Raw genomic sequence first — 13,827 nt, forward strand, 5'->3', positions numbered from 1 at the left:
GAAATTTAACATTGGAAAGTGTTGTTTAGTTATTGTTAACTTTAGAAAAGTGGTATAGTATCCAGTACACCGGTGATACTTTAAATACAGTTTTTGCTGACAAGCAAAATAAAGAGACATTTTTGATTGGAAAATTAAGTTATTCTCCTTAAACACAAAAAACGTACCGAAAATTAACTGAAGCTTTGGTCCAAAAACTCAGTTACACCCCAATTATGTATGCTTTATCACATTTCCTGATAATTTTTGTTGCGGTTATCTTCACTTGTTTTCTGTTTTTCTCTTCATTCCTGTCAGAAGCATCTCTCCTCAATCAGCGTGGTCCATCCTTGTTTTTGTGAGCTTCATCTACTGGGTTGAACAGGCACCCTGTTTATTGATCTAGGCACTGCTTCCAACTCACTGGAGGCTTGTGTGATGCAGCCAAATTATTTAATACATCCCCCCAAAAATTATGTATTCTGTCCCCATGCTAGCTATCAACATTTTTTTTTATTCTTTTGCTTCAATTTGTTTCTGAAAATCCAAGCCCAACACCTGCCAACTGAATCTGACATGCCAAGCTCGAGCAACTTGTTTTACTAAACATATCACAAAATACTGTCCAACAGACACATTCAAAGAAATTAGCCAATCTGTTTCTCCTTTGTATACTGATCTATCCGTGCTGTGGATGATAACAATCTAAACTAATGTCACAACACATCATCTTCATCGGCAAACCTCTATAGAGATCCAGCTTCTTCTGTGCAGTGTGATAATATGTAAAACCCAGAGGTAGTGTATTTCTACGATTCGTAGCTTAACTCACCCTTTTATGGTTGTTTCCTTCAAAGAGGATGATCCATCAAAGGCTGCCTGGGACATAAAAAAATTCCGTATGCCCAAGGCTGATAATCGGTGGAACATAGAATTTACCTTGCAAAGCTGTAGCATTGGAAGCACGGTGTAAGAGTCACATCCTATCTGTTCTTCTTCTCATATATATATATATATATATATATATATATATATATATATATATATATATATATATATTTTTTTTTTTTTTTTTTTTTTTTAATTTTTTTTTTTTTTTTTTATAGCACTGATATAAAAAACACAGTATAAGAAAAACGTCCACAGAAAAAAGTGTATATAATTTCATATACAACACACATATAGCAATTTAAAAATATAGAGAGATAAACACCCTTCCCAGCCCGCTTATAAAGTAAAACTTAGCCCAACCTCAAAAAACAGAGCTTACTGTGAAACTATACACACCTGAATATTAAATAAACGTAAATAAAAGCGCCACTATTTCGCCCATAAAATCCAATAAATAACCATTCAAAAATGCCAACAGTACTCCATTTACATTTTGTGACTTAAATATGAACCAAGTGTTAGAGATGTTGTTATTATTAGTGCTAACGCAAACAAACTATTTATATCGGCGATTTAATCACTTCCGTGTGTCCCTATATTTACATCATCGAGTTGTCTGCTATTTCCTTGCTTCCTTGCTCCCTGTAAGTTTATTGTAGATCATAAATCATGCATCTCACCTGGAAAGTAGATGGCCCGAGAATATAATCCGACAAGTTGGTACACATTGACAGCCATTGAGGACCGGCAAATGGCCAGAATGACACTTCTCTGTGAAGCGCATTGAGTGTCCAGAGAAGCGCTATATAAAACTCATCCATTATTATTATTATTAAAAAGACGCTTACTCCCCCCTACCCCCCACCCCGTTTCTTCGCGAGGATTATGAGACAATTTTCACCTAAAATGGAATATATGAACATCCCAGCAGTCGGCATCCTAATGACAGTAGATCGTGTACAGTAAGTGATGTTTTATTATGTTTGTTGGCTCTCATAAAGTCTGCAGTGAGCAAAAATCATTGATGAAGAAAAAAAAGCAAAGGTCGTGATGCATTTTTTAAATTAATGCGTTGTGTATGCTTAAAATTATCGAAATACGTCAATATTAAATGTTATTATAAATGTGCCTGTTACTACATAACATATATACTTACACAATGTATATACAACCCTAATGGAGGTGTTTGGATGCTTTTTAGGGGCACTATAGGCAGAATTGAACGGCCCGCATTGGCTCCATCAAATGTATTTATTATTTAGAATGCATTAAACGTCCTCAGAAAAAAGTGTATATAATTTCTTATACTACACACACATAGCAATTGACACAAAAAGAGAAATAAACACCCTTCCCAACCCGCTTCTAAAGTAAAACTTAGCCCAACCTCAAAAAACAGAGCTTACTGTGAAACTATACAGGCCTGACTCTGAATTAGATGGACCAAAATAGCTGGAAATTATGAATCATTATTATTAAGTAGGCGCAGTTTCCAATACGTTCAAGTATGTCAACACCAGATGGAGAATAATGTATCCCAGAACCCTTTTAGTGAATGCTTGATCTTTTCAAACTGAATTAATTAACTGAAACATCTTTCCAGCCCTATTCTGCTTTGTCACCAATAAGATAATATATTAGTACGGACATTTCTGTTGATCCCTGGTTGTTCAATGGCATACCTTTTGTGGCAGAGAGAGCTCGTCAGAGTCAGGGTTGCGTTTGCAAGAGTAACTTGCTCAGTGGAAGGTTGTGAGTTCAAACCCCGGCGGAGTCATACCAAAGACTATAAAAATGGGACCCATTACCTCCCTGCTTGGCACTCAGAATCAAGGGTTGGAATTGGAGGTTAAATCACCAAATGATTTGCGGTCACCGCTGCTGCTCACTGCTCCCCTCACCTCCCATGGGGTGAACATGGGGATGAGTCAAATGCAGAGGATAATTTCACCACACCTAGTGTGTGTGAGAGACTATTGTTGGAATTTTAACTTGTAACTTAACTTTAACCAGAGTTAATGTTAAGCTACTCATAATGCAATTGTCTCTCAGGGGAGACCCCTAAAGGCAAAATGCCATAAGAGAGTTGTTGTCTCCGCTTGGAGGTAATGTAATCCTTGGGGTTTATTTGTTAGTCAGCAACATAACCCAAAAATAAAAAAAAAACATTAATTAATGTTCATGGAACTTTAAAAACATGTCTGAAATGGGATAAGGAACAATTGATTGGATTTTGGGCCTGAACTGTATAATTTCTAGTATGTTATATATTACATGTACGGTTCAAGGCCGTCAGTGTTTGTGTATCCTGGCGGTCCAGCAGAGACCAAGAGAGTGGATGACAGACATGATGGTTCACTCCATTCTCTTCATCTTGCTATAGATACCTCAAAAGTTAAAGGTGTATTTTCATCAAACTATCAGGAACTGTCCAAAATGGGATTAGGAACAATTGATTACATTTTTCACCGGTACCCGGTATATATTTCGATGCCTATTCAATATAAACCGTACCACAAGAAATTACTTTATTTTAACAGAAAATTCCACGATACATTTCTTATTGCACTTGAAGAACAATTTTATAAGATTAAAATACAAATTAAATTATTTTAAACATACTAGGCACTCAAACAACATTTGTATGTATTACATATAGCCTGCCATAATCTACAATTGGGTTAGAATAGAAAAGAAAGCTTTATTGACATTGTATTAAATGCTTCATTCTTTATGGTTGCCACTATTGGTCTGTGGTTTAAGACAAATACAAATCATTAAAATACTAAAAACAATACTATGGCTAAAACCACACAGATAAGCCATGTACCAGTCAAAACACTCATTGTTAAACATAAAACACAAATTGTAGTCATTTGTTACAAAATTCAGTAATTTCACTTGCATTAGATTACGCTATGTGGTGGTTTGGACTCCGCTAATAATTAGCAAGAAGCCAACAAACAAGGTGGGGCCTAAAAACTGACAGCCGGTGCGACTGTGGTGAAGCTCAACAAGACTTTCATCACATCAAGGAGCAATGCCCTTTAAACCAGGTCCACGTCACAAACAACGACCTGAAAAAAGCCACACCGTTGGCTAAGACTTGGCTCTCTGTCTGATCCGATAAGATATGATGATGAACTCAAACTGAGTGGACATCCTTTTCGCTCTCTTTTAAAAGCCTTAAAACATACATTTTCATCTTGAAATTATCTTAGAACATTATCTTGTTTTCCTACTTTACATACAAATATTCTGGTAACATTTGACATTCATTTGACATCTTTTTCGTATCATCATGTTCCAAAAAATAAGTTTCAAACTAGGGCGTTAACTATGAATTCCAATTACGGCAATCATTTTTTTAATGGCCGATTAACGGGAACACGTCCTTTTTGACCCTCGAGCCGTGTCGTAGCGGGGGAACTTGGCTGCAGTTCACTTGCTACCATTGAGCCACAAGTGAGCAGAAATGGATAAGGTAAAGTCTACCTTATGGAAATATCAGGTTCAAAACCATGGCAAGTTGTTCTCCCGACAAGAAAGACTATTTTTTTACCGTGAGGAGAGGCAACATCCCTGCAGCAAACACCTGCTGCACGCGTCATTCTAGAGGTGGGTGGTGCTTCACTTCTGTGTTTAGATAACGGTTAAAGGCCTACTGAAACCCACTACTACCGACCACACAGTCTTATGTTGCAACACATGCCAATATGGCCGGGTTAACTTATAAAGTGCAATTTCAAATTTCCCGGGAAATATCCGGCTGAAAACGTCTCGGTATGATGACGTTTGCGCGTGACGTCACGGGTTGAAGCAGACATTTTGGAATAGCACGGTGGCCGGCTTGAGTCGTCTGTTTTCACCACATAATTCCACAGTATTCTGGACATCTTTTGCAATTTGTTTAATGGACAATGAAGACAGCAAAGAAGAAAGCTGTAGGTGGGATCGGTGTATTAGCGGCTGGCTACAGCAACACAACCAGGAGGACTTTGAGTCGGATAGCAGACGCGCTATCTGACGCTAGCCGCCGACCGCACCGATGATCGGGTGAAGTCCTTTGTCGCGTCCTCGATAGCTGGAACGCAGGTGAGCACGGGTGGTGATGAGCAGATGAGGGCGGGTGGAGAGCTAATGTTTTTAGCATAGCTCTGTCGAGGTCCCGTAGCTAAGTTAGCTTCAATGGCGTCATTAGCCACAGCATTGCTAGGCTTCGCCAGGCTGGACAGCATTAACCGTGTGGTTACAGGTCCAGGGTTTGGTTCGGTGTCTCCTGAAAGTAGAAGTAATAATAGTATTGTTGATTTTTGGTCTATCCTTCCAGTCAGGGCCTTATTTCTTCTGTTTCTATCCGCACTTAAGCACGATGCTATCACGTTAGCTCTGAAGCTAAATTGCTTCACCGATGTATTGTCGTGGAGATAAAAGTCACTGTGAATGTCCATTTCGCGTCCTCGACTCTCATTTTCAAGAGGATATAGTATCCGAGGTGGTTTAAAATACAAATCCGTGATCCACAATAGAAAAAGGAGAAAGTGTGGAATCCAATGAGCCCTTGTACCTAAGTTACGGTCAGAGCGAAAAAAGATACACCCTGGCGTCCTGCACTGCACTCTAATCCTTCACTCTCACTTTCTTCATCCACAAATCTTTCATCCTCGCTCAAATTAATGGGGTAATCGTCGCTTTCTTGGTCCGAATCGCTCTCGCTGCTGGTGTAAACAATGTGCAGATGTGAGGTGCTCTTCAACCTGTGACGTCGCGCTACTTCTGGTACAGGCAAGGCTTTTTTTATCAGCGACCAAAAGTTGCGAACTTTATCGTCGATGTTCTCTACTAAATCCTTTCAGCAAAAATATGGCAATATTGTGAAATGATCAAGTATGACACATAGAATGGATCTGCTATCCCCGTTTAAATAAGAAAATCTCATTTCAGTAGGCCTTTAAGGGACAGTGATAACATAGCATTTAGATTGTAACTGTGACTGATTCAGTAAGTCAGATGACATAAAAATGCAACAGAAAGGAAAGACGGTGCGGCAGGATGTCGAAGGGAGATTTGTTTATTGCAAACAGTTGATCCGACATCAAAACATGTCAAGACACTTTCTCAAACCAATCACACACTTCAAAATAAAAGCGCTGCGCCATACATCCAGTTTAACTACCTTTAGGATTTCTCCTTAATGTACAGGCTTCATATGAGCCTAACCAAATAAAGTAATATAAAGTATTGTAGTGTCCAAGAGAAAACAAGCAAAGTCTGACGCTATTTTTAGTTTTTATGACCAATTTTATGATAATAAGCCCAATTTCAGCAAGTATTTCCTCCGTGCACACACGTCTGCCTCCGTGCTACACTCCTAGACACACAACACTTGTTCATTCCCTGCCGACACGGTGTGTTCATAGACCATGGGAAAAATGAGCACCATAACACACTAACATACACATTAACACCAGCAGGAAGTTACAGAATGAATGACTATATATATTATATGCGCACTATAGACTAATGATGCACCGAAAATTTGGTGCTCCCGAAACCGATGTTCTGATGACGTAAGCTATACGCACGGGGTTGTCTGGAGCGGAAGCAGCGTGTTCGTTCTGTGGATGTACTTTAATATATTCGAAATATACCCGCAAACAGCTATCGTCCCAATTTAAGATGACACTGGCGGTTTTTAAAGAGAGAAAGGCTCCAAGCAATGCCAAGCAAGTGTGACGCAGCACTTTGGAAACGTTTCTGTTGTTTAAATGTGCTATACAAATGAAGTGGATTGGATTGGATTGACGTCAGGCTCTTTGCTGCTCACTTTTCGTCACAGACAGAATCTAAACAAAGTCTCCAAACACGAGTACAGTCGCTAATAACACCAGAAATAGATGCTAGAATTTTTGCCAATCATTTTTACTACAGTGACTAAAAGGAATGGAGAAATCTCTAAAAAAAATATAAAAAAATTCTCAAAGTACATTGTACAATCAGCAGCAACAATTTAAAAATAGAACAAAACGATGATATTATGTTAGAAAAAATATATATGTTAATACTATACTTAATAATAAAATATGTGTTTTAAATGTATATCCACATTTTGTTTGCCTTTTTAAAGAATATATGCATAATAGCAAATCAAGTAATGATGTCATATCAACCACGCCCTCACCTCTACAGGTATTTTGGCAATTTAGGGGAAACCCTGACATTAACAAAATAAAAATGTCTTACATTAGGTTCATGCTTTGTCAAATATGTTTTGCACTGCTATTCTGTGATATTTGCACCTAAAGAAATGCTAGTACATCAGTTGAGGAATATGGCCGGGGGCAGGATTTTTCTGGCTGGCTGAAATATTGTGTTAATTCTTTTATAACATGTTCTGGTCGAGTCCTCAATTACAGAATGATTAGCAGGCGAAATATTACATTTTATTGATTAATATAGAATGTCAAAACATTGTCATGCAGCAATATGAAGCCACCCCTCCTGAAAATGATCTATTAAGGTACACTTATTAATAGTGAAAAAGTATACCTATCTGCGATTAATCGCAAATAATTTTGAGTTAACTATGAACAAAATGCGATTAATCGCAATTAACATTTTTTATAGTTTGACAGCCCTACTTAAAACACATTAAAATGTTTAAACAGTAAAACATAATTTAAGATATTTTTAACTGGTGTCCTTTCCTGACATCATCTGGTGGGCAATTCACAGAATACACTTTATCAAATTACATGCAGAAATGCACACATCTTGACAGTAGCTAGTAGTACAAAAATGTATGGGCACATTTTGATTAAACGATCGATGTCAGAAATGGAATAAGGAACAACTGGTTACATTTTGGGGGTGATGTGGATGACCACCTGGATTCAGAACTTTTTTACTCCTGGAGTTAGAGCTTGGTGGATCTGTGTGCTCTCCAAGTGCTTTTAAAGGCCTACTGAAATGAAATTGTCTTATTTAAACGGGGATAGCAGGTCCATTCTATGTGTCATACTTGATCATTTCGCGATATTGCCATATTTTTGCTGAAAGGATTTAGTAGAGAACATCTACGATAAAGTTCGCAACTTTTGGTCGCTGATAAAAAAGCCTTGCCTGTACCGGAAGTAGCGTGACGTCACAGGTTGTGGAGCTCCTCACATCTGCACATTGTTTACAATCATGGCCACCAGCAGCGAGAGCGATTCGGACCGAGAAAGCGACGATTACCCCCATTAATTTGAGCGAGGATGAAAAATTTGTGGATGAGGAAAGTGAGAGTGAAGGATTAGAGGGCAGTGGAAGCGATTCAGATAGGGGAGATGCTGTGAGAGGTGGGTGGGACCTGATATTCAGCTGGGAATGACTAAAACAGTAAATAGACACAAGACATATATATACTCTATTAGCCACAACACAACCAGGCTTATATTTAGTATGCCACAAATTAATCCGCATAACAAACACCTCTCCCCTCCCGTCCATACAACCCACCAACACAAATCAAACACCCGCACAACACACTCAATCCCACAGCCAAAAGTACCGTTCATCTCCGTAAAGTTCATACAGCACATATATTTCCCCAAAGTTACGTACGTGACATGCACATAGCGGCACGCACGTACGGGTAAGCGATCAAATGTTTGGAAGCCAAAGCTGCATATTCACGGCAGCGCGTCTGCTATCCAACTCAAAGTCCTCCTGGTTGTGTTGCTGTAGTCCGCTGCTAATACACCAATCCCACTACAGCTTTCTTCTTTGCTGTCTTCATTGTTCATTAAACAAATTACAAAAGATTCACCAACACAGACGTCCAGAATACTGTGGAATTTTGCGATGAAAACCGACGACTTAATAGCTGGCCACAATGGTGTCCCAATATGTCCGCACAATCCGTGACGTCACGCGCAAACGTCATCATACCGAGACGTTTTCAGCAGAATATTTCGCGGGAAATTTAAAATTGCCGTATTGGCATGTGTTGCAATGTTAAGATTTCATCATTGATATATCAACTATCAGACTGCGTGGTCGGTAGTAGTGGGTTTCAGTAGGCCTTTAAAGTTAAAGTACCACTGATAAAGTTAAAGTACCACTGATAGTCACACACCCACTAGGTGTGGTGAAATTAACCTCCGCATTTGACCGATTGATCCACTTTGTTCCACCCCCTGGGAGGTGAGGGGACCAGTGAGCAGCAGCAATGGCCACGCTCGGGAATCATTTTGGTGATTTAACCCCCAATTCCAACCCTTGATGCTGAGTGCCAAGCAGTCCCATTTTTATATGGTATGACTCGGCCGGGGTTTGAACTCACAACCTACCGATCTCTGGGCGGACACTCTAACCACAAGGCCACTGAGCAGGTTTTGTAGTTACTTTTGTGAGAACTTTTGTATTCAAAAATAAAATATTGAACAATTTGTCTTCCTTATTACTCCAAAACATGCATCTAATTAAATTCAGGTCAAATGAAATACTGTATTGTAAAATAATTTGTACAAAGAAGGCAAAAATAAATCCACCCCCATGTTGGCTTGGCCCCGACAACAAGGTGTTTCTTATTCATTTTTCAAGGAGTTGACAACCTTAGTTTCGACATAGTCTGCATCAATGTTAGGATTTGCTTTTCAATCTTGCTGGAGAGTAGTGAATGCAATGTGAAACCTTGAAATGTAGTACAGTATTCCTCTTTTTGCACAAGACGCGCTATCATTCAATCTTTGTCCGGCCAAGTTTCTTCCCCCAAGACGATTGCCAACTCATTATTCCTGTCAGCCCTGAACTTTTGAACAATTGTGTTTTTAAGAGCGGCTACACAGTGATTTATTATTGAAATTTGTCTTTTTGAGAGTAGCTGACTTTTCAGCAAATCATCTAAGGCAGACACAGATATATTTCACACGAATAGTTGTGTTCATTGCACTGCAGAAAGTGGCACAAGTGATACAATACTTGAGAATTCATTCAAACTTACATACCCAAACATATGTACAAATCCCTGATTAAAGAGTGTCTTGTCTTTGACAAATAGTAAATTCAGAACTGGAAGAAATGGTGATTTTGTAATTTTGGTCTTATGTGGAAAAAAAGCAATTTAACTCCAAATTCTGCCTACATTAAGATAAGATATGTTAAGAGTTTATAAGATGACTGGAGTCCGAGTAAAATATGAGAGATCTAGCCATCGTGCTAAATAGAGTCTGGAGACACTTTTCAGTTGGGTGCAAACACCTGCAAGGTGTGCTCCCAATTGGAATTGAGGCATCTGCACATGCTTAAATCCAAATTTAATTGCACATCGAAGGACTCTTTTACGTGAGTGCAGTCGTTATGCTAAAGAACGCTTACAGTATATTTCTGTATTTTCTCAGTTAATTTACAAGTTCGCACTGCAAATGATCAAATGTATGATTAGGTCAAGCAGGGGTATCTAATTGATGACGTGCGGGCCACCCGCGAAACGTGGATGTTTGTTTATGGCCCCGGAAAAAACCATGAAAAAGGAAAAGAAAGAGCTACAGGCATCATGTAATGAGAAAAAGATGAAATCTTAATACTGACAATAAACAAAAACACATATTTGCTTTGAATATTGGTAACATTTATTTAGCCCTTTTAGCAGACTATTTCATTTTAGACTATTTCATTACAAATTAGTGTACATGATGACGCCTTATCCATGCCATCCGAGAGTGTATCCCCTGTTCCGGTAGGTCGTGGTGCCTAACATGGCATGTGGCCGTGCTGCGTGGTAGCCTGGTGCTGGGATAGTGGGCCTATGTGTCTGAAAAGAAAGAAGAAGAAAAAATGTATGATACAAATGGTCGACTTGTGCAACATAATGAACAATTGTTATTAATAACCCTGATTTTAATATTGATAACAATAATTGCGATAATTATTTTGGCCATAATTGTGAAATGCACTTTTTGGGGGAAATTTTGCCTATCATTCACAATCCTTATGGAAGACAAGAGCACACACACACATATATATATATATATATATATATATATATATATATATATATATATATATATATATATATATATATATATATATATATATATATATCTTTTTTGGTCTAATTCGTAAAATGTGGCAAGTACGAGGTGGCTACAGAGCTAATGACAATACCCTATTGCGCTCTTTAAGCCCTCTAAAAAAACTGCCCACACTACTCCATTTACATCTTGTGACCAGCATATTAACCAAGTATCAGCGATATTGTTATTATAAGTAATAATGCAGACACACTACCGTATTTTTCGGAGTATAAGTCGCACCGGAGTAAAAGTCGCACCTCCCGAAAATGCATAATAAAGAAGGGAAAAAACATATATAAGTCGCGCTGGAGTATAAGTCGCATTTCTTGGGGAAATTTATTTGATAAAACCCAACAACAAGAATAGACATTTGAAAGGCAATTTAAAATAAATAAAGAATAGTAAACAACAGGCTGAATAAGTGTACGTTATATCAGTGGTCCCCAACCTTTTTGTACTTGCGGACCGCTTGAAAATTTGGGGTTATGTTTTTTTTTTGTCATAAAGAAATACAATCATGTGTGCTTACGGACTGTATCCCTGCAGACTGTATTGATTTATATTGATATATAATGTATATATTGTGTTTTTATGTTGATTTAATTAAACAAATATATTTTTATTTTTTATTTCTTGTGCGGCCGCGGCCCGGTACCGGTCCGTGGACCGATTGGTACCCCCCGGTGGTTGGGGACCACTGCAATATATGACGCATAAATAACCAACTGAGAACGTGCCTGGTATGTTAACGTAACATATTATGGTAAGAGTCATTCAAATAACTATAACATATAGAACATGCTATACGTTTACCAAACAATCTGTCACTCCTAATCGCTAAATCCCATTAAATATTATGCGTCTAGTCTCTTACGTGAATGAGCTAAATAATATTATTTGATATTTTACGGTAATGTGTTAATAATTTCACACATAAGTCGCTCCTGAGTATAAGTCGCAAACTATGAAAAAAACTGCGACTTATAGTCCGAAAAAATATGGTCCTTTTTTTGTTTTAAACAATATTTACTTATTCATTTGATAGGGAAATCATAATACAGGTACTGAGAAAACGGACACTTTTTTTTGCCCCCCCCCCGAAAAAAAAATGTAGTCCAAAATGTACCGTTCTCCTGGCAACTTCCAAACCCAGAATATTTAGGAGCGAGGACATTTCACAACTGGATTTGTTGCACAGGTGGCAACCTATGACAGTTCCACGCTGGAAATCACTGAGCTCCTGAGAGCAGCCCATTCTTTCACAAATGTGTGTAGAAACAGTCTCCATGCCTTGGTACTTGATTTTATACACCTGTGGCCAGGCCAAGTGATTAGGACACCTGATTCTCGTCATTTGGATGGGTGGCCAAATACTTTTGGCAATATAGTGCATCTGTATATCTAAGTATGTATTTCTTGTTTTGAAAAGGTTTGTATACCTGGGCATCAATACTGTATGTCACTGCAGCAGTTACTTTCCCAGAGGACATGCAAGGACACCGAGCATAAAGATTATACTTGGAGCCACAGCTGTTGTCTTGTCACACTTCTGAATGACCATTTCCTCTCTCTCTCTCTCTCTCTCGCACCTGGTGTGTAGGGGACCTGGCAACAGATGATGATTACCTGGAAATCCCATCTATCTCCAGACAGAGAGCAGGGACGTATGAATGCACAGCTGTCAACAATATTGACACAGATACCCAGACTGTAGACATCACTGTCAACTGTGAGTCCACTGCTTTCACTAAGCAAACACACATCTTTGCTGCCATTTGCCGAACGCCCTTGCCACCTGCTTTTGATCATTGGAAATATATGATATTTAAGAACAACGTGGCATTACATCTTAGACAATTTATTGGCTGCAACCCTGCAAATAAATCATGTTTTATGCCGGTCCGAGATGTTCCATAAACATTATGCTGATACTGTGATGGAAATGCTGATCAGTGTTAAAGGTCCCTTGTTATATACTGTACTATATTTTAACAATTTTAAATAACTCTCAGAGTTCACACGGTAATGTATGTGAAAGACAATCCCCAACATCTAACCTTTATGCGGGAATTTAGACAGTTTAAAATTGATTTTCGTAAGCCATATTGGAAAAATGCCGTTTTGTGTGTCTGTAGCGTTAATATGTTAATTAAATGAATTGTGGCCTCAATGCTAAGTGTTAAACCACTTCCGTCAAACCCAAGGCCCGGGGGCCAGATCTGACCCGGCACCTTGTTTATGTGGCCCACAAAAGCCTGGAAATAATGTGCATCAATAAAGTACTTCATCTGTCTTTTTAAACATATTCGTCCTTTCAATTTTGACAAAAGTATTTTTAAACTTGATGATTATCTGACCATGCAAAAAAACATTATACTAAAACTAGAGATGTCTGATATTGGCTAATTTGCAGATTTCCGATATCCCGAAATTGTCCAACTCTTAATTACCAATTCCGATATCAACCGATACCGATATATACAGTCGTGGAATTAAGACATTATTATGCCTAATTTTGTTGTGATGCCCCGCTGGATGCATTAAACAATGTAACAAGGTTTTCCAAAATAAATCAACTCATCCATCCATTTTCTACCGCTTGTCCCTTTTGGGGTCGCGGGGGGTGCTGGAGCCTATCTCAGCTGCATTCGGGCGGAAGGCGGCGTACACCCTGGACAAGTCGCCACCTCATCACAGGGCTAAATCAACTCAAGTTATGGAAAAAAATGCCAACATGGCACTGTCATATTTATTATTGAAGTCACAAAGTGCATTTTTTTTTTTAACAAGCCTCAAAACAGCAGCTTGGAATTTGGGACATGCTCTCCCTGAGAGAGCATGAGGAGGTTGAGGTGGGCGGGGTTGAAGTGGAGGGTAGGGGGTAGCGAGGGTGTATATT

General features: G+C 38.6%; 1 protein-coding gene across 8 annotated transcripts in view; it reads left to right on the forward strand.

The window, feature by feature from the left end:
- The window catches only part of ntm (neurotrimin), a 527,618-nt gene that overhangs the window by 464,373 nt on the left and 49,418 nt on the right, over nucleotides 1-13,827 (forward strand). For all 8 annotated transcript variants that reach the window (XM_062048288.1, XM_062048291.1, XM_062048292.1 and 5 more), the window contains one exon: nucleotides 12,529-12,657. In XM_062048288.1, coding sequence (XP_061904272.1) covers nucleotides 12,529-12,657 — 129 coding nt within the window. The remainder of the gene's footprint in view (nucleotides 1-12,528; nucleotides 12,658-13,827) is intronic.

The sequence above is a fragment of the Entelurus aequoreus genome, linkage group LG05 (genome assembly GCF_033978785.1).
Source record: "Entelurus aequoreus isolate RoL-2023_Sb linkage group LG05, RoL_Eaeq_v1.1, whole genome shotgun sequence".
NCBI classification, from domain to species: domain Eukaryota; kingdom Metazoa; phylum Chordata; class Actinopteri; order Syngnathiformes; family Syngnathidae; genus Entelurus; species Entelurus aequoreus.